Source organism: Lissotriton vulgaris, chromosome 6, assembly GCF_964263255.1.
Source record: "Lissotriton vulgaris chromosome 6, aLisVul1.2, whole genome shotgun sequence".
NCBI lineage: Eukaryota > Metazoa > Chordata > Amphibia > Caudata > Salamandridae > Lissotriton > Lissotriton vulgaris.
Window position 1 is genome coordinate 1,765,088,642 of NC_141694.1, and position 21,102 is coordinate 1,765,109,743.

Consider the following 21,102-nt stretch of genomic DNA (forward strand, 5'->3'; position numbering starts at 1 on the left):
TTTGTTCAAGTCCCCTATTGTAAATCGATTTCTGAAAAGCATCACCCACACGTTTCCACCTGTTCCCTTCGTGATGCCTCAGTGGGACTTGAACCTGGTTCTTACTTATTTGATGTGCGCTCCCTTTGAGCCACTTCACAACTGTCCTATCCGCCTTCTTACTTTGAAGACTGCTTTCCTGGTTGCCATCACCTCTGCCAAGAGAGTGAGTGAGCTCCAGGCTCTTTCCTCTAAATCTCCTTTCCTTTCTGTCTATCCGGACAAGGTTGTGTTGCGGACAAGACCCTCTTTCCTGCCCAAGGTTGTCACGTCCTTCCACATCGGGCAGTCTATCACCTTGCCCACCTTCTTTCCGCCTCCGCATCCCTCAAAGGAGGAAGAGCAGCTCCACCGTCTGGACCCAAAACGTGTGCTCTCATTCTATTTGGATCGCACACGCCAGTTCCGGGTGGATGTCCAACTCTTTGTTTGTTACGTGGGCGCTAAGAAGGGACGGGCGGTACACAAGCGGACCATCTCTCGGTGGGTCGTCTTGTGTACCAAGGCTTGTTACTCCTGGGCAAGGAAGGAGCCTCCTGTTGGGCTGAGGGCCCATTCCACTCGGGCCATGGCGGCTACCACTGCCCTGGGTCGGGGAGTCCCCTTGCAGGACATTTGTCAGGCAGCTACGTGGGCCTCGCTGCACACGTTCGCAAGACACTACTGCCTGGACAGCCAAGTCCGGAGGGATGGCTTCTTTGGCCGTTCCGTCCTCCAGGACTTTCCGGTGTGATTGTTGGTTCACAGACCGACCACCGGGGTTGGTATTGCTGGGGTATCTATTCTAAGGTAAGGAATCTAATACTAACCTGTTTCTTTCAGATGAACAAGGTACTTACCTTCGGTAACAATATATCTGTAAGAAACAGTAGTTAGTATTAGATTCCTTACCGCCCCTCCCATACTCCCCGTTCTGCGAACCGATATCTAGGGTTAAGGTCATCCCCTTTCAGGGCCCTAGTTTCAATGGCACCAGTGTTGGTTTTTGACATGGCTCTGCGTTTTTGGCGCGGAAAAGCTGTGTCTAAGAACTGACATCAGCACGCGGAGGCGGCGTCTAAGTACTCCGACGACGTCATCACGACGCCGACGACGGACGCGGAGCCGCAGACGACGCCTACCGACGCGCAAGGGTACTGCTACGCAAAATTTCCGGATCCAGTCTGACGCCTGGGGATATTCTAAGGTAAGGAATCTAATACGAACTACTGTTTCTTACAGATATATCGTTACCGAAGGTAAGTAACTTGTTCTTTAGTGGCAGCATGAAGCTCCAGTCCTCGACCTTTGTCAGGCAGCAACATGGGCATCTCTGCAGACGTTTACCAAACATTACTGCCTGGACAGTAAAGTCCACGGGTTGGCCTTTTTGGCCGTTCTATCCTGCAAGACTTCCTGGTCTAAACTTGACTGCAGTCCTTCCGCCGGGGATGGTATTGCTTGGGTATCGATTCAAAGGTAAGGAATCTGCGACTAATTGTCTCTATCAGATGGACCAGTTACTTATCTTAGGTAACGCCTTATCTAGTAGAGACATGATCTAGCTGCATATTCCCTACCTACCCACCCATCCTCCCTGCCCTGCAGACAGGTTTTTAGGGTCAGGGCTGTTTCCTTTCAGGGCCCTTGTAGTTCAAAACACACCACTTCATAGCTCCACGCTTCTTGCGTGGAAAGTCGTGGAAAGTAACTGACGTCACCGCGCCTAGGTGGTGCATATATAGGTGACGTGGACGTCACAACGGCGTCAACGATATCACTCGGAGCCGACCGAAACCACCTACGGGCACGCAGGGGTATTGCTCAATGAAAAATTTTATAGATCCAGTCAGACGCCTGGGAAATTCAAAGGTAAGGAATCTGTGGCTGGATCATGTGTCTACCAGATAAAGCGTTACCAAAGGTAAGTAACTTGTCCTTTACGATAGGGGCCTACACGCACCTTATGCAAGAATATGAGAATATTTTACTATGAATAATGCAAAGCAGAGCCCTTTTGTTCTACAACACATGAATACGGTGTGTTGTTGTAATGGTTTCGTTTTCACATCCCTTTCTAAAATGTTGATATCGTATTTACTTTGTCGTGATAATGGTGTTTGTATTATTTGATAAAACTTTGTAAATATGAACGATCTAAATTAATTATGTGAAAGAGAAGTAAATATTGGATGGCGGGAAAAGTGACTAAGGGGTTATACTGATGATGCAGGTGGCGGACCTTGATGCGTACAGTCCATGTGTTTGAGTTTGGGGTGCAAAGAGCAAGTTATGAATGGAATAGATGCTAATAAAAAGAAATTAATGTCTTGCTTTGAGAGGTGGCTGCCATTTTGAAAGGGCTTCAAGGCTTACTAATCTAAAGGTTAATGTAATTGACAAAATGTGCGGTGCACTTCTCTGTCTTATATTGCTGTTATTGTGCATGCATTTTAAAGCTTAGTCGGTCAGTGTTGACCAGGTGTGTCCATGCAGTGGGATGTTTACCAGTAACGTTCTTGCAATCTGACTATATAATTTTTTCCCTTACAATCTTTCAAAGGGTTTTGGAATGCTGTTGATGGAGGAGGCCGAACGGATAGCCAGAGAAGAGCATGGGTCATGGAAAATTGCAGTAATTTCAGGTAATGTTATACAATGTTACACATAGCTGCTTTGTAATTTTCCATGGTGACTGCATTCCAATACACTTGGAGAGTGCTACATTTCGAATGTGCCTTGATACTTATGGTCGAGATATTAGCCACAGAGGAAAAGATAATTTTACTTTGCTTATAACTTTAGAACGTATAACCAATTTGCACCAAACTTTCCAAAACAAAAATCTAGTTTGAGATTTTTCCAAATTTGGAACAAAATGGTCGAAGGTGGGGAGGCTGATATGTTTGGGGTAGGCCATTTAAAGACACAGATCCCTGTGGAAGCCTCCATTGAGAACTTTACCACAAAAATTGTTGTAAAAAACAGCTAAACCAGAGTGTAGCAAATTTGGAAGATATGCAGTGTTTCACTCATCTATTGCCTTTTGTTTCTTTGGTACATATTCATTCAGCAGCTGTGGAGAAATTGATGAAAATGACAGTGTGCAATGCTCATGCCAGAGTTATGTATCGATCATTTACTCTGCTTGTGAAGTCCTGGACTATCCATAGAACCGAAACAAGGCTTTTGAGTGGCTTATTTTTTCTGTCGTGCGCAGGAAAGAAACAAAAATGATGGGTAAAATAGACCACTTAATTGCTAGAAGCCAGAGCCATCTTTTTTTTTATTTTTATTTTTTTAAATTTATTTTTATATAAGGTACATACAAGAATAGTAAAACAGTTAAATGGGTTAACGACCTTTGGCATAGTCACAGCAATACGGTAAATTTTGTGTGGTTCACCCCTTGCTGGCTCGTTTTAGGTAGAGGAGTAGGAGTAGGAAGGAAATATATAGGCAAGTTAGAAGTAAGCGGAAGAAGAGGATAGGACAGGCAAGAACAGGTATATACCATCCTGACTTAAACAAAAGAGAAGCTCTTAGTATGCCCGACATGCCCTTTGCTTTTTATTTCCCACCTGCATTTGTCACCCAGAGTGGGACGGGTATGCCCAGACGTGGGTCTCATGCTCTCCATGCCACTGTATTCAAGCTATCCTGACTGATGATGGCTTAAAGCCTGAAACCGGTCCTAGAATGCTTGTGTCCAGTCCAGGGAGGCCATGGCCTTGCAGTTCAGGCTGGACTGTTCCCATTGGGCGCAGGGTCAAGACTGATTTGCATATGGCTGGGTCCAAACTGTAATGGCATGGTGAGCAAAAAAACTATGGATTGAGGCCCAGATCTCTGTACTGGGGTGAATGTATAACATTGTTCTGCATTCCGTCCATCAATTGTTCTTTTTGCATTTGTCCTTCATCTACAGCATATTCCTGTGAATGAAAGATGCCTAGCTAAACGCTTATGATGCTTGAAATACTACAGCACAAAAGGTGAAATAAAAAATGGAACAAAAAAGAAAGCCATAAAAACTTTGTAGGGTGAATGGCTTCTCCTGTACATAGTCTCCCCTCCACAGCAATGGCTCTGAAGAGAGGGAGGGACTATTAAAGGGCATGGCAAAATGATAGCAGTGGGAGTTAAGGTTGCCCATCTTTATTAAAAGGGGAATTATTTGAGTCTTTGTTAGGTATGCTCTGTATTATGAGAACTCAGATTGTTAAGTGAAGCCATCTAGCAACTTCCAACACAGTCTCAAATAAGTACTTTTCCCTGTTGGGAGGGAAAAAGCATTGGTTTCACTGACACAGTGTGCACGGGACCCACATCTAGGTCCCACTTAAGGCAACAAACTTAAGTTTACCAAAAGGTGGTGGATGGAATGCTTGAATTAATCTCAGCCACTGGTAATTACTCGAGCCGTATCCCAGTCTATCATTATTTTTCACCCCATACCACGTCAGTTTGGACCCATGTGCTTGATGAGTTCCAAATAGGGTGAAACCGGTTCTGGGCTTTTTGTGTTTCGGTGCATTGAGATCTGGCCTGGCAAGTCAGGCGGAACTGTTCCCATTGGAGCCGGGTTAATACTGATTTGCATATGGCCAACTGAGGTGGCATGATGGGAGGAAAATCTGGGATTTGGATGCTGCCCTGAGCGACCGCCAGTAGCTGAGATCTATTCAGGCATTCTATCCATCACTTTGTTTTTTGATCATGAAAATTGTGTGGCAGTCAAAATAACAGTTTTAGATATTGTGCCAGGATTTATGATGCCCTCACTCTTCCTGTGCTATTAATTTGCTCATAAGCGTTCTAGGCCTGAAAATAAAATACAACCAGAACTCATGTAATGCACTAGTTTTCTGTCTTCACATGCCCGTTTACTTCCAATATGAATTGATTTACAGGAGGCTCCTGCTACAATATTTCAGAGTGAGGAGCACTTCTGATCATATCTATTCGATTAGTCAATGTCCTAGCTAGCCCGGAGTAATCGCTTATGCACTAGCAGACAGTTGCTGCTTAGTGTGCCAGTAGAAATGCTCAACTTTGCTGGAACAGCTAAATATGCTAATTTTGCACTTTAAATAGGCCCTGGCTGGTCATTTTGCTAGGAGCTGTTTGTGGTATTACCAAAGGCGTTTTAATCCCTCTCTCTGCTCCAAGTGCCGTTTTCACAGATCTCACTGTTGAGTGAATATCGCCCAACTCTCTTTCTATAGCTGGCCAATCAAAATTGAACTGAACCTGAGCTCATTTTGATTGGTCAGCTCCTTTTGCAATCTTATTCACCATTACAAGGCACTGTAGGAAAGACACCTTTTCCTCACGGTCACCCTGGATGTTTTGCCTATGCTGGATACTGGTTTTGTTGCTGGCTTTAGAACTCTGTGCACTGTAGCCCTTCCAGTCTGTAGTAAAGTGCTTGTGCTGTATCTTTAAGCATAGTTTAATTGTAATACTCCTAATTGGTTTATTTAACTGCCTCGTATATGGTACAAAATGTACCCAGGGGCCCAACGTCCTGGAAGTTAAATGTCACTAGTGGACTAGTGCAGCACCAACTGAGCCATTTGCTATAGCGGCAGTGCAAACATGGCTTCAGCCCTACCACTGGTATGAACATAAGCAAATAAAAGAAGATTTTAATATAACGCAAATTCTGGTGCAGGGAGCCAATCTTATGTCCATACCAGTCCACATGTGTGAGACAACATTGTGGTAAACAAAAAGAGGACCTTTTTTCAACTGAAACCTTGAAGAAAATGTTATTTGAAGGATTGAATCAAACCTTGAACTTCAACGTAAGGGTCGCCTAACCCTTCGGAGTGCAAAGTAGGGACGCTGTTCATGTTCAACACAGATCTTTTCACCCTTTATTGCTTTCACGCCCTCAGGTCAGAGGGAGATACCCACATGCACCCAAACTGAATGCCCTTTTGGAAAAAAAAATCATTGGATAAACTAATAGTGCCACACAAGTACTTCCTATTTTTATCTCTGGAATGAGACCTGCTTGAAAAATAATTAAACATCTTGTTGATTAAATAGTTTAAAAATCCATTTCAATGGTAACGTCAGATTTTTTTATAAATATTAAGAAAATGTTGCTTTTAGAAAGTTGCTTTTTTCCTACCCTAAGTTCCTGGAAGCTTTTTTGCTTTGGCTCTCCAGCTTCTCCCAGCCAATGATTAGCCATGAATGCCACAGAATATGCAGGATGGAGGCTGTGGGCCTCATTATGACAGCACACTGAAAACCCTGCTTGACAGGTCTGTTGAGACATGTGTAACACTTGGGGTACACTTGAAAAGGAGAGAATAAGAGACCAAGACAATTCTTGTGTTTCCATTGTCAGGTTGCTGGAGCACCCTGCTTTTGTCCCACCAGCCCTCTTTTTTTCTGGTTTTGTTGTGGGTACAGAGCCTGCCTCAAACTGGATTTTAGTGTTATTTGTGGAAGGACACTAGAATTGCCATAGCACAGTCCACACACCATACCCACTCCCATAGACCTCTGAGCCTAAGTTTAGTGTAGGTAAAGATGTCTGTCATCTTGCATTTGCCCTGAAACATTACATTCTGGGCCTGTTTGTAGTAAAATGAAGAGGAACTGTTGCAAAAGATTCATGCATTTATATTTTTACCATATTTGTTAGGGAGAGGCCAGCAGTCCCACCCACCCAACATTTCTGTTTTCCCTCTATTGGATTTGTGTCATTTTGGTGTTATTTTGTTTAATTATACGCTATTTTTTCCAATTCTTTTAAGATTTTTATTGTTTTGGATTTTGACCAAATTACTGTTAAGTATTGCATAAATACTTCACACATTGCCCTAAGTTAAGCCTGTCTGCTCTGTGCCATAGCTACCAGGGGGTTGAGTTCAGGTTAATTTAGTCCCTATGTGGCGTTGCATTTATAAGGCTTGTGATTATTCCTTGAGGTGGGTAGCTAACCCCCGAATAATAACATTTCTTACAGACAGCTAGCCACACAGCAAAACAAATATTTGATCACATAACTTCATGTGTAACTTCTCTTTTGCATATGTAATTAATCATAGTGCTGCTGCTGCTCTAGGGATTAAGCAATTCACAGACACCCCCCCCCCCACCCCCTCAACACTTCCATTTTGCCATCTCCTTTTTCCCTCTGTGTTACCATCAAATTAAAGTTCTTTAACTGCATCTAAATGGGGTTGAAGTATTTATGCCTCAATCTTGGTTTTATCAAGGTGTGTTTAAAGCATCAAATTCTTTGTTTCTGACCTTTATCTGTTGGGTATACTGTTGGTTAATAAGCCGGCATAAGATTCTAAATGCTGTCTTGACTATTCAACTCCAGCTTAATGTATGATGCCCACATTGTAAGCAGTGTAGATCAGCACCTTTGCTTACACACTATTCTGATATTCTGTGATGATCCCAGCAGTAATAGTAAACCGCAGCACTCAACTCACTTTTCTGACCTGATTAGTTATGTTAGCTACTAGCTGTAGTCTCTTCGTCCACTAGCCTGTGTGACAAGGCCTCAGTTCACTGTAGCTCACCCTGCTATCTAAAGAACTCCTGTACCAGCAAATTCAAGCTAGTGTAAGTTATCTTACCTCCAGGGAGTCGTACTCCAAAAGACCACAGTGAAGGAGAAATTGTAAAGCCTTTGTTTTGGATGGAAATATACCCCCAGAAAACTAAAAAGCAACCACATATGCACTAAACAGCCAGGATACTGAGAAAGCATGTGTTCGAGGCATATGGGCTGCAGATGGTACATTATGAATAGATCGCCATCTGGTGTTGGGCTCGGATGATTGCACTTTGTTTTTCTCTTGGAGAGTCTTTTGTATGTTGGTGACTCCTCCCTTAGTTGGTAGTGCGCATGGGCATCGGCTCCATCCTTAGATTGTTTTTTTCCGCCATCGGGTTCGGATGAAGATCGAGACGCTCCAGATCAACTTCAGAAAAAAGTGATTTTTCGGCGCGTATTCCCTTTCCAATTCGACGGTATTGTTAGCGAACGCGTTCTTTTCCATTCCGACGCGTTACAAATTCAAAATAGAAGAGAAAAACTTGGATCTACGTCGAAGAACAGGAGACCTTTCTCGACGCAGTCAAGCCCGGAGTCCATGGAAAGGACTCCATTCAAAAAATGTCCATCGTGTGGTGCTAAGTTCCCACACCAGGACCTACACGAGGTGTGCAACCTCTGTCTATCGCCTGAACACGAATCCAGGGACTGCGAAGCCTGCGCAGCATTCTCCTCCAAGCTAACGATTAGAAATCGTCGAGCTCGAAGACACGAGGCTTCCAGAATGCAGGCGGAGGCAATCCCGGAGCTGTTCGGAGACGAACAAATCGAGGAAGAAGAGGACCAGTCGGGGTCGGAAGGGGACCAGTCGGAGGTTGAAGAACTCTTCGAGCAACAAACCGTGAGTGACGACGTCCCCTTACCGAAAAACCGACCCCGTGCGGTAACGACCCCGCCCTCGGGCCCGGTCAAACCGCTGAAAAAAGTTTCCGACGCCCCGCCTTCGGGCCCGGCAACGAAACCGAAACTGAAACCGAAACACTCGGAATCCCACCACGTCGGATCCGAGAAAAGGGCGTCATCGACTTCGACACCGAGGCTGCATACAAAAGAGAGCTCGGTATCGAAACATTCCATGTCGAAAAAGAAATATGATGTATCGCCCAAAAGACACTCGATACCCAAAAAGTCGGAATCGAGCAGACATTCGGTGTCGAAAACAGAAAGATCTGAAGATCGAAAACAAAAACAGCTCTCGGAACCAGGACCCTCGGTACCGATTCAAGAGCAACAAACAGATCCCAAACGAAAGATCTTGTTTATTGACCCACAAACTGGGAAAGTGGTCACGAAGAAGAGAAAGAGTGAACAATCAGAAGATAAACCTCTTCCTTCAAAAAAGAGAACAATGGGGACGAACATAACTCCTCCTGCTTCTCCTCGTCCTAGAGACACACCCTCTTCTCCTATTCCTCACAATAGGCCACATATTCCTACACCCTCCACACCAAGACCAGCTACACCTCAGTCAGATGTAGACAGTGATATAGGGGAGGGCGAACCTCAAGGGGATGACGAATCTATCCCAGATGAGGAAGATCCATGGGAAAATTACGATGTAGGGTCAGATGAGGACAACGACCCAGAGCTATACCCCTCAAAGCCTTCACCACCTGATGATAACACAGGTTTTGTGCAGCTCATTAATAGGGCAGCAAAATATCACAAACTAGATATGCACACAGAACCTCAGATAGAGGATTTCTTGTTAGAGACTCTACCTAGTGCACAGAGAACATCAGGTACTCTTCCTATGCTAAAGGGTCTTCTCACTCACACAGAAGAAATATTCGAAAACCCAGTGAGAGCCAGGGTGTTAAACCCAAGAATCGATAAAAAATACAAAGCGGCTCCAAAGGACCCAATATTTATTAGAGGGCATGTACCTCTAGACTCGCTGGTGGTCTCAAACGCTCGTAAAAGAGCAAACTCATTATCTACAGGAGAGGCTCCTCCACCAGATAAAGAGTCAAAGTTAATAGATGCATCAGGCAAAAGAGTAGCATCACAGGCAGCGAATAGCTGGCGTATAGCTAATACTCAAGCACTACTCGCACGTTATGACAGGGCACATTATGATGAGTTAGAAAAACTTCTCACACATCTTCCAAAAGAACATCAGAAGAAGGCAGACCAATTAATACAGGAAGGTAAAATAATAACCAATACTTCCATTAAGTGTGCATTAGACGCAGCAGACACTGCAGCAAGGTCTATTAACACTAGTGTCATGCTAAGAAGGCACGCGTGGCTTAGAATCTCAGGATTCAAACAAGAAGTTCAAACAGCCCTACTGAACAGACCATTTGATCAGAAGACATTGTTTGGTTCAAGTACAGACGAGACATTAGAAAAGATGAAGAAAGATACGGAAACGGCTAAGTCAATGGGAGCATTGCAACAGCCAACGCACAGAGGTTCCTTTCGTAGATCCACCTATAGAGGGGGCTCAAAAAACACAGGAACAAATCAGCAATCCACATCTTTCACACCAACATCACCCAGAGGTAATTCAAGAGGTAATTACAGAGGTAACAACAATAAGGGTAGAGGCCGCGGAAATAATAACAACCGCAACGCCTCAACACCAAAACAGTGACTTCATAGATCTCCCCCCAGACCACATAACACCGGTCGGGGGACGTCTATCACAGTTCCTACCTGTCTGGGAAAACATCACGTCAGACAAGTGGGTGAGACAAATTATCCAACATGGTTATTGCCTAGAACTCACAGCTACCCCACCAAACATCCCCCCCAAACAGCGTCCAATGAGTCAGGATCATCTGACATTGTTAAGAGAAGAAGTGCTAGCACTTCTACAAAAGCATGCAATAGAGAAGGTCCCAAAGGATCAACAAGGAACAGGAGTATACTCTCTATACTTCCTGATCCCCAAAAAGGACGGGTCCCTACGGCCAATATTAGACCTCAGACCTCTCAATGCTTACATAAATTCGGAACACTTCCACATGGTCACGCTCCAACAAGTACTCCCTTTACTGAAGAAAGGGGACTTTCTTTCTACACTGGATCTAAAAGACGCTTACTTTTATATCCCAATTCACAAAGCCCACAGAAAATACCTAAGGTTTGTGTTAGAAGGACAACACTACCAGTTCAAGGTCCTTCCGTTCGGTGTCACAACAGCACCGAGAGTTTTCACAAAATGCCTAGCTGTGGTGGCAGCACACCTAAGAAGACAACAAATACATGTCTTCCCATACTTGGACGATTGGCTAATAAAGGCCAAATCAAAGGAGGAATGTCTTCACAACACACAGAAGACAATTCAACTGCTGCACCACCTAGGGTTTACGGTGAACTACAAAAAATCACACCTGCAACCAAACCAGATCCAGCAATACCTGGGGGCTACAGTAGACACAGAAAAGGCAATAGCATACCCCAACCCAATCAGAGTACAGACAATGGTCGGGTTAATACAAAGATTTCAACCACAACACTCACTACCAGCACGAGTGTTTATGCAACTATTAGGCATGATGTCCTCTTGCATACTGCTAATACCGCATGCCAGACTACAAATGCGCCCACTACAAGAGTGTCTAGCGACACAGTGGAATCAGGCTCAAGGTCAGATTACAGATCTGGTGTTGGTAAACGACCGGACGTATCGCTCTCTGAAGTGGTGGAACACAGAAAACATTTCCAAGGGACGGTCGTTCCTAGAGCCAATTCCACAAGTAATAATAACAGCGGACGCATCGCTCTCCGGATGGGGAGCGCATATGGACAAATACACAGTACAGGGGAAGTGGAGTGCGCAGCAAAAGAAACTGCACATCAACTACCTAGAACTATTAGCAATATTTCTAGCACTAAAAGCTTTCCAAATGCAAATAACAAACAAGGCAGTCCTGATCAGAACAGACAACATGACTGCAATGTATTATATTCAAAAACAGGGGGGGACACACTCTCTCCAACTGTCCAAACTAGCACAGGACATATGGAGATGGGCCATTCCTCAAAAGATCTACCTGTTAGCGGAACACCTACCAGGAATTCAAAATCAAATAGCAGACATCCTAAGCAGACAGTCAGAACAAGTTCACGAATGGGAACTGCACGACCAAATACTACAGCCATTCTTCCAAAAATGGGGGCAACCAGAGATAGATCTGTTTGCAAATCATCAGAACGCAAAATGCAAACAATTCGCATCCAGGTACCCACACCAAAGGTCCCAGGGCAATGCACTGTGGATAAATTGGTCCAACAAATTTGCTTACGCGTTCCCTCCTCTACCACTAATTCCATTACTGGTGAGGAAACTGCAACAACACTCAATGACAATGATACTAGTGGCACCCACGTGGGCAAGACAGCCGTGGTTCACCACGCTGCTACAACTCTCACAAGTACCACATCAAAAGCTAAGGTTATTACCCATGCATCTTACACAGAACCATGGAGAAATAATGCACCCAGATCCCAAACAACTGAACCTAGCGATCTGGCTCCTGAGGTCATAGAGTTTGGGTATTTAGATTTACCACCAGAATGCATGGAAATCATTAAACAGGCAAGACGGCCTACCACCAGAGCATGCTATGCAGCAAAATGGAAGAGGTTTGCTATACACCGTAACAGTAAGCACATCAACCCTCTGGACGCATCCACTAAACAAATCATTTGCTATTTATTACACTTACAGCAATGTAATCTAGCATATACCTCTATTAGGGTTCATCTAGCAGCCATAGCGGCGTACCTACAAAACAGGCAACACTTGTCACTGTTTAAAGTACCAGCAATTAAGGCTTTCATGGAAGGACTCAAAAGAGTCATTCCACCAAGAAGACCACCTTCCCCAGTCTGGAATCTCAACATAGTGCTTACCAGACTAATGGGGCCACCATTTGAACCTATGCATAGGTGTGAAATACAATTCCTCACATGGAAGGTGGCCTTCCTCATAGCTATCACGTCACTTAGAAGAGTAAGTGAACTGCAGGCTTTTACGATTCAAGAACCATTTATGCAGCTACACCAAAATAAAGTGGTTCTTAGAACAAACCCAAAATTCTTACCAAAGGTTATCTCAGCATTCCACATCAATCAGTCAGTGGAATTACCGGTTTTCTTTCCAAAACCACAAACAGTAGCGGAAAGAGCCCTACATACACTGGATGTTAGGAGGGCCATATTGTACTATATAGAGAGAACACAAACTTTCAGAAAGACAAAACAGCTATTTGTTGCGTTTTCTCCCACACATAAAGGCAATCCCATCTCAAAAGCGGGCATTGCCAGATGGATTGTAAAATGCATTCAAATATGCTACTTAAAGGCAAAGAGAACATTAACTGTTCCTCCTAGAGCTCACTCTACACGTAAACTAGGAGCATCTATGGCATTTCTGGGAAACATTCCACTAGATGACATATGCAAAGCGGCTACCTGGGTTACACCGCACACTTTCACAAAACACTATTGTGTTGATGTGCACACAACACAACAAGCTAGAGTGGGACAAGCAGTATTAAAAACATTGTTTCAGACAGTTGCAACAGACACGGGCGACCACCGCTAGGGAGAGAACTGCTGTATAGTCTATTCATAATGTACCATCTGCAGCCCATATGCCTCGAACGGAATATGCTACTTACCAGTATGCATCTGTTCTTGGCATAGAGGGCTGCAGAGTGGTACATGCCCTCCCAGCCTCCCCGGAAACCTGTGTCTGTTCCAACATTATCTTATTTAGATACACTTACATGGGCACTCTTATCTGTATTCTACTATACTACTCCATCTAACCCTACTATGGCAAAACAATCTAAGGATGGAGCCGATGCCCATGCGCACTACCAACTAAGGGAGGAGTCACCAACATACAAAAGACTCTCCAAGAGAAAAACAAAGTGCAATCATCCGAGCCCAACACCAGATGGCGATCTATTCATAATGTACCACTCTGCAGCCCTCTATGCCAAGAACAGATGCATACTGGTAAGTAGCATATTCCTTATGGAAATAATGGGATGATCTTAAGTGCATCAGTGCTCCTTATCCATTGTGTGATATTTGGTTGATGGCAAGCCTGCATCTATCCCTTGGACTTTGATCACTGTCAACAGACAGAAGCCTCCCATGCCCAAGAGAGAGCTACACTAGTTCTAAACTATAGTCCGTCCAGGACCCACAAATCTGGATCAGTAAGCAGTTTCACTTGCCCTATGACAGTCAGTCTACTGAAGCCGGCAAGCAAAAGGTTCCTTTACTGGAGATTGGAAATTTGTATGGTTAACTGTGGCTGTGCCTATTATCAAATTCTGTTTTAGTGGTTAAAGAGTCGTAAAATTACTTGGATTTGCTTAAAAACGTTTAAATGACAGAAATGTTAAAGCGAAGCCATGCACCTTCATCTCTAGATTATATCCTTCACTGATGGCGAGTCCTGTGATCTCATCTGATTTATTGTGGTGATTTTGCAACCAAGAAGGGAAATAAGACCTTTTACAGACAACCCTATATTTGAAATTCATGCAGTGGCAACACATGAATAACTGGGAAACGTTGTAATTAAATGTAAAGATGATAACTTTCTTTGGTGATCTATATTAAACATGCTGTATGTCGTCCTTTAAGGTAATGACCTGATAAAGACCTCAAGCCGCAGATTCCTTACCATAATATTATTCCCAGGTGTCAGGCTGGATCTGACATTTTTTCTTGAGTAGTACCTCTGCACACTGGTAGGTGGCGTAGTTTGGCTCCACATGGCATTGTTGGTATCATTGTGCCGGAAGTGATGTGTGCGGTGCCTATAAAGGCATCACCCTAGTGCCCTGACATTAGTTATTTTCTTTCCATGCTAGTCAGCCCAGAGCCACAAAGAGCTAACCTTAAACAATTTTGACTACCTTTTTTGATGTTTTGTCAAAGTGTATTTTGAGTTTTTTTCTTCCCGGTTTGGCAGGTTATGTGATCCAGGAAGGCAGACTTCAAGCCATGCGGTGCCTATCGCCGCTGAATGTCGTGGTCCACAGCACTATCTGTTCTCTGTGCTCCCCTTTGGCCTCATCACCGCCACTTTGGTGTTCACCACGGCGATGGCGGTGGTTGCAACTCATCCGCGGCGAGCAGGAATGCCATTCTTGCTGACTGGCTGTTGAAGACGGGCTCATACTGAGTTGTTGTCTCCCACCAACAGACTACGGCAGACATCCTGCATTCACTGAGGTTCACTATATCAACGTGCTGAAGTCACATCTGATCCCGCTCAGACGCTCCATTTCATTGGAGCTGTTCTGGACACTGTGCAGTTTCGGGGCTATCCTCCCAAACAGTGAGTCCAGGATATTCAGGCTATAACCAATGTTTCAACCTCTATCTTGGATTTCGCTGAGACTGACTCTGAGGCTGCTGGGCCTCATGGCCTCCTGCATCCTGCTGACAGCAGCGCTAATCAGAAGAAGAGTTACCCCTTAGTCACTGTTTGACTGGATTTTTATGACGTGTTAATAAGTTATTTTTTATGATTTCGTCATTTAGGAAGACAGCATTCAAATCCTGCTGAGCCTGTCAGCTGTGGTTAGTGTTCTTTATGGATCCGCACTCCTGGCGTGGAAAGTCATATAAAGAAACTGACGTCTGCGTGCCTAGGTAGCACCTATATAGATACCACAAACTTCACTTTCAGCGTGGATGACGCTAATGACACATGCGGAGCCGCACAACACCACCTACCGGCGCGCAGGGGTCCTGCTCGCGAAAAATCTTCCGGATTCAGTCTGATGCCTGGGAAATTCAAAGCTAAGAAATCTGCAGCTAGATATAGTCTCTACCAGATAAAGCGTTACCGAAGGTAAGTAACTTGTTCAAGAATACCTACGGTTGCACCCACTAACCTCAGCACCCATTGAACTATCAGTTCTTGAAACACAACCTATGGTGAACAACAACAGAACCAAAAATGCTGAAGTTTTTGCTCAATCACCCAGCTAGACTGCTGTCTTAGTCGGTACAAGGAGATACCAGGCTGGTAGTGCTACAAAGCTATCCCAGAGGAAGAGTGTGTGCTATATAAATACCTCTAACACAGTGTTTCCCATACTGTGGGTTGGGACCTACTGGTGCGTTGCAAAATTATTTTTTGGTGGGTCTTGAAAGGCTAAGCAATAAATAAAGAGGCCTTTAAATTCTGTACTTGGTATTTTTCTGGTCACATTTGCTCCACCTCCATGTCAAATGTCAAGCTATATCTTCTGACAAATTACTGCTTTATGTTTTTTGACATGGGGATTGATGTTTACAAACTCCTCTCACTTTGTGGTCAGAGAAAGAAAAGTAAAGTGAATTATGTGGTGATCTTGCTAGTCCACAGAGTGTGAAAGGAAAGGCTGTGGTATGGAATTTTTGTAACACAAAATGTAGATACCTTTACGTCAGCTGTACAGTTTCAGCAGTTAAAAAAAAAAATTAAGCACATTTTAAGTAATATGTGATATCGATCTGCAGTAAAGTACTGCAAATTAGGTTTATGTTGGAGTCTAACATAAAACGGTGTAGCAGTACTTTAACTGCAGACAGAGGTGGTATGACAGAACCACACATGGCTATATCACGTGTGCCTTAACAACGCAGTTGGAACAACGAATATGTCTTAACCAGGCATTCCTTTACCACTCAAGTATTTACAACCACTTGCCTTAGGAAAAGCGCTGGACTTTGGATCAGTATAATTTACAATTCCAACTCCAGTCCTAACAATAGTAAGGGAAGCGTTGGACTTTAAAGTCCAACGCCACCTTAGCTAAGGTACGTTGTTGTAACAACATGCGTGGTAAAGGAATGCATGGTTAAGGCACATTCGTTGTTCCAACCGTGCTGCAAAGGCAACACATGGTTCGGCCGTCATCGTTATTGCTATTTCCAGCAGTTAGATAATGCTTTAATTCATTAGGCTAAGGGGCCACATCAAAGATTCTTGCTTTCTGCATAAAAAAAAGCACACACTCGCCATGCTTACACCTCCCACACCTTCGCCAGTAGTCCACACAGAGTGCCATCACTTATAACAGACGTCTGCTGAGGGTCCACTCTTCACCATCCAGACAGCACGGAGCACTTAGAAGTTTGTTAAGGCCTATTCAATGTCCCTGGTAAGAGCCATGCAATGTCACCCATTGCAATGACTTTGTCGTTCATCTCTGCGCTTCGGGACCTGCCCATGCTGCAGGCCAATTTTGCGAATTAATGACTTTTTGCATGGAGAAGGTCGGTCCTCCCAGACCAGGTTTCTATTTGTGTTCCTTCGAGTGGAAAATTAACATGGACGAACTCCAAGAATTTGGCGTGCTTGAAAAGACAGGAACCTTGGTAATGGGGAAACCCACGAGAGGAGGCGCTGGAAAAGTTATTTTGCTTGGCCGCCCGCAGTAAAGTTTGCTAACAAGAAGGAGACTGTGGAAGGGAGTTAAATATTACAGACTGGAAATAATTGCACGTGTCTAATGGATCCGTAGTTAATTTGATATTCGGTCTGTCGCGGAGACGGTGGAAAGGAGTGTTCTGCGAGTCCTCTTATCTTTGGTAATTACAGAAATGTCTAGCATTACTTGTCAACCTTACCCCAAATTGTATATTAGCACTAATTATCTTGTAATAGTGACATTTCTCCTTGTGCTGATAAGTGTCAGAAGTGTGAAGAAACAGTAATAAATGTTGGTGCTGCATCGAACGCCACTCAAAAGTCCAATCCTAGAAGCTGAAGAAGTCCTACAATTATTTGTCTTGTACAACTAACAGCTCTCCACACAGAAGCTGCCAACCAGACCACAGACCCTCTCACACCAACCCTCTGCCAACACCTCAGAGCAGGGACTCTCCAGCTTCTGAGGAAACACCCCCACGGCCATGCAGAACCATCAGAGTTAGTGAAGCCTCCATGTCAACATTAGTGATGCCACCATGCCATCTGTGATGTTTAAGCTCCTGCAACCGAAGAATATTTCAGTCTATTTAACTTTTTTGTTTTTGACATTTGGTATATTTCTTTATTCAGGTAGTTTGTATAGTGTTACAAACCGTTGTGAGATGCGTTCAAGATGCAACAGCGCTCACAAGCTTGATCGAGCATTGTACAAATGGTGCAACTATACGAGATGTTGGTAAGAGAATCAATCAATCAATCAATCATTTCCATTTCTAAAGCGCGCTATATACCTGTGAGGGTCTGAAGGTGCTGGGGGGAGGAGGGGAGCTGCTACTGATCGAAAAGCCAGTGTTCCAGGTCTTGGTGGCAAGGTAGGAGAAGGATCTGCCACCGGCGGTGGTTTTCCAGATGCATGGAACTGTGGCGAGGGCGAGGTTGTCAGAGCGGAGGCTGCGGGTGGGGGTGTGGAAGCTGAGTCTGCTGTTCAGGTAGGCTGGTCCGGCGTTGTGTAGGGCTTTGTGTGTGTGGATGAGGAGTTTGAAGGTGATCCTGTTGTTGACGGGGAGCCAATGCAGGCCTCTCAGGTGAGGTGTGATGTGGTTGCGTCGGGGGACGTCAAGGATCAGTCGAGCCGAGGCATTCTGGATGTGTTGCAGCCGTCTCAGGAGCTTGGTTGTTGTTCCAGCGTAGAGGGCGTTCCCGCAGTCCAGTCTGCTGGTGACGACGGCCTGGGTGACAGTTTTACTCGTGTCGGAGGGGATCCATTTGAAGATCCTGCGGAGAATTTTGAGGGTGTTGAAGCGGAGACAGCGTTGACCTGTTTGGTCATGGAGAGGGCGGAGTCGAGGATGACCCCCAGGTTGCATGCGTGGTCGGTGGGTTCTGGGGCTGTTCCTAGCGTTGTTGGCCAACAGGGGTCGTCCCAGGCTGAAGGGATGGGACCGAGGATGAGGACCTCCGTCTTGTCTGAATTCAGCTTCAGCCTGCTGTCTTTCATCCATTTTGCGACGGCCTTCATTCCTCTGTGGAGGATGGCTTTGGCGGTGTGGGGGTCTTCGGTGAGGGATATGATCAGCTGGGTGTCGTCGGTGTAGGAGATGATGTTGAGGCTATGTTGTCGTCCGACGTGGGCAAGGGGTGCCATGTAGATATTGAACAGCGTCGGGCTGAGGGATGATCCCTGTGGAGCGCCGCAGATGATCTTGGTGGTCTTGGAGCGGAAGGGTGGGAGGCGGACGCTCTGGGTTCTGCCGGAGAGGAAGGATGTGGTCAAGGTCAGGGCCTTCTCTTGCATTCTGGCGTCATGGAGGCGTGCTGTTAGGGTACGGTGGCAGACTGTGTCAAAGGCTGCTGATAGGTCCAGAAGGATGAGGGCGGCTGTTTCTCCTTTGTCCATAAGGATCCTGATGTTGTCGGTGGCAGCGATGAGGCCGGCCTCGGTGCTGTGGTTGCTGCGAAAGCCGGACTGGGATGGGTCCAGGATGTTGTAGACTTCGAGTTAGCGGGTCAGCTATCTGTTGACGATCTTCTCCGTGACTTTCTCCAAGAAAGGGAGCAGGGAGATGGGCCGAAAGTTCTTGAGGTCGTTGGGGTCCGCCTTGGGTTTCTTCAGTAGGGCGTTATCTCGGCGTGCTTTCAGCTCTCTGGGAAGGTTGCTATCTCGAAGGAGATGTTAATTGTTTTCCGGAGATGGGGTGCAATGGCTGTGCTGGCTTTGTTAAAAACGTGGTAAGGGCATGGGTCAGATGGGGATCCGGAGTGGATGGAGTTTATGGTCTTGATGGTGTCTTCGTCGCTGACATTGGACCAGGCGGTCAGGCATCTGGTGCGGGTGGTGGTCGCAGGGGTGGTGGTCTCCAGGGTGGATGTGGCGGTGGCGGTGTTGAAGCTGTTGTGGATGTCGGTGATCTTGCGGTGAAAGAAGGTGGCCAGTGAGTTGCACAGGTCTTGTAATTGTGGAATGTTGTTGGTGTTGGAGCAGGGGTTAGAGAGTTCTTTCACGATGTTGAAGAGTTCTTTGCTGTTGTGTGCGTTGCTGTCTAGGCGGTCCTTGAAGGCAATCCTGATGAGTTGGTTGTGTCTGCGGGTGGCGTTCTTGTGGGCTGTGTAGCTGTCTGGTGTTCGGTCGTGGAGCCAGCTCTTTTCCAGCTTCCGAAAGGTGCGCTTGGAGGTCCGGAGGTCTTCGGTGAACCATGCGGCTTTCTTGTTGGTGTGGTTGGTGGCGGAGGTCTTGAGTGGGGTGAGGGTGTTGACGCAGTCGTTGATCCACTGTTTGAGGTTGATGGCGGCGGTGTCGGGGTCGGTGGGTGGTCCCAGGGCGAGGGTGGTGTTCAGTTGGTCCTCGGTGATCTTGCCCCAGCAGCGCCGTGGCATCTGTTGGGTGCGGTGGTGTGTGGTGGGTTTCCTGAAGGTGAAGTGGACGCATCTGTGGTCTGTCCAGTGGGGTTTGGTGGTGTAGTTGAAGGAGACGTGGGGACTTGCCGAGAAGATGGGGTCCAGTGTGTGTCCAGCGGCGTGGGTGGGTGTCATCACGAGCCGTTTGAGTCCGAGGTTGGCGATGTTGGTGAGCAGGGCGGTGGAGTTGGCGTCGTTGTTGTTCTCGAGGTGGAAGTTCAGGTCCCCGAGGAGGATGTAGTCCGTGGAGGTGAGGGCGTGGGTGTGCTGATGAGGTCGGCAATGGAGTCACTGAACTGTGGTCGGAGTCCGGGTGGTCTGTAGATGAGTGTTCCTCTGAGGGTGGTGTTGGGGTCGGTGTGGATCTGGAAGTGCATGTGCTCGGCGGTGGTGAGGGTGTCGTCGGTGTTGATCGAGACTCTGAGGGTGTCCTTGTGGATGATGGCGATTCCCCCTCCCACTCCGTTGGTGTGGTTTCTGTGGGAGAACTTGTAGCCTTCTGGGATGGCTATAGCGAATTCTGGTGCTGAGGTGGTGTTCAGCCAGGTCTCCGTCAGGAAGGCGACGTCGGGGTGGTTGAGTCTAGGAGGTCCCAGAGTTCGATGGTGTGCTTGCGAGCGGAGCGGGTGTTGAGGAGGATGCATTGGAGGTGGTTGGGTTCTCTGGTTGATGGTTTGGCGGGCCGGATGCTGGTGAAGCTGCAGTTCTGGCAGGTGAACGGTCCTTGGGTGCGCTTCGGGGTGGCTCGGTAGCAGGATTGACCTCATCCGGGGTTGAGTTCGTGGAGGGTGCTGGAGTCGTAGTGCAGTCTGGTGTTGTGGCGGCTTCGGGGTCCAGGAGTTCTGGCGCTGGGCGCGGATCAGGCGCGGACGGGCTTGCCTTTGGCACACCTTGGGCGCGCCAGCGGCACGTCCGCTGCGCGGCCGCGCAGCTGCCGCATATATAGTGAGGTGGGAGGGAGGAGCAGCTGGGAGGTGGGGCAGCGAATGGGCAGTCAGGGGAGCGGGCCGCAGGGGAGATAGCGGCATGAGCGGAGCGGGACGACGAGGGGTACAGGAGGCAAGAGGAACAGGTGAGGGGGCAACGGAGCTTCAGAAGGCAAGGCAGGCAGAATGGAGGTGCGGGGCAGCGAGGGGAACAGAGGCGAGAGCGGGCACAGAAACGCGGGGCAGCTGGGAGAGCAGAGGTG

At 46.3% G+C, this 21,102-nt stretch overlaps 1 protein-coding gene across 1 annotated transcript in view; it reads left to right on the forward strand.

The window, feature by feature from the left end:
- The window catches only part of ELP3 (elongator acetyltransferase complex subunit 3), an 805,914-nt gene that overhangs the window by 650,347 nt on the left and 134,465 nt on the right, over positions 1-21,102 (forward strand). The window contains exon 14 of the mRNA XM_086928018.1: positions 2,582-2,663. Coding sequence (XP_086784144.1) covers positions 2,582-2,663 — 82 coding nt within the window. The remainder of the gene's footprint in view (positions 1-2,581; positions 2,664-21,102) is intronic.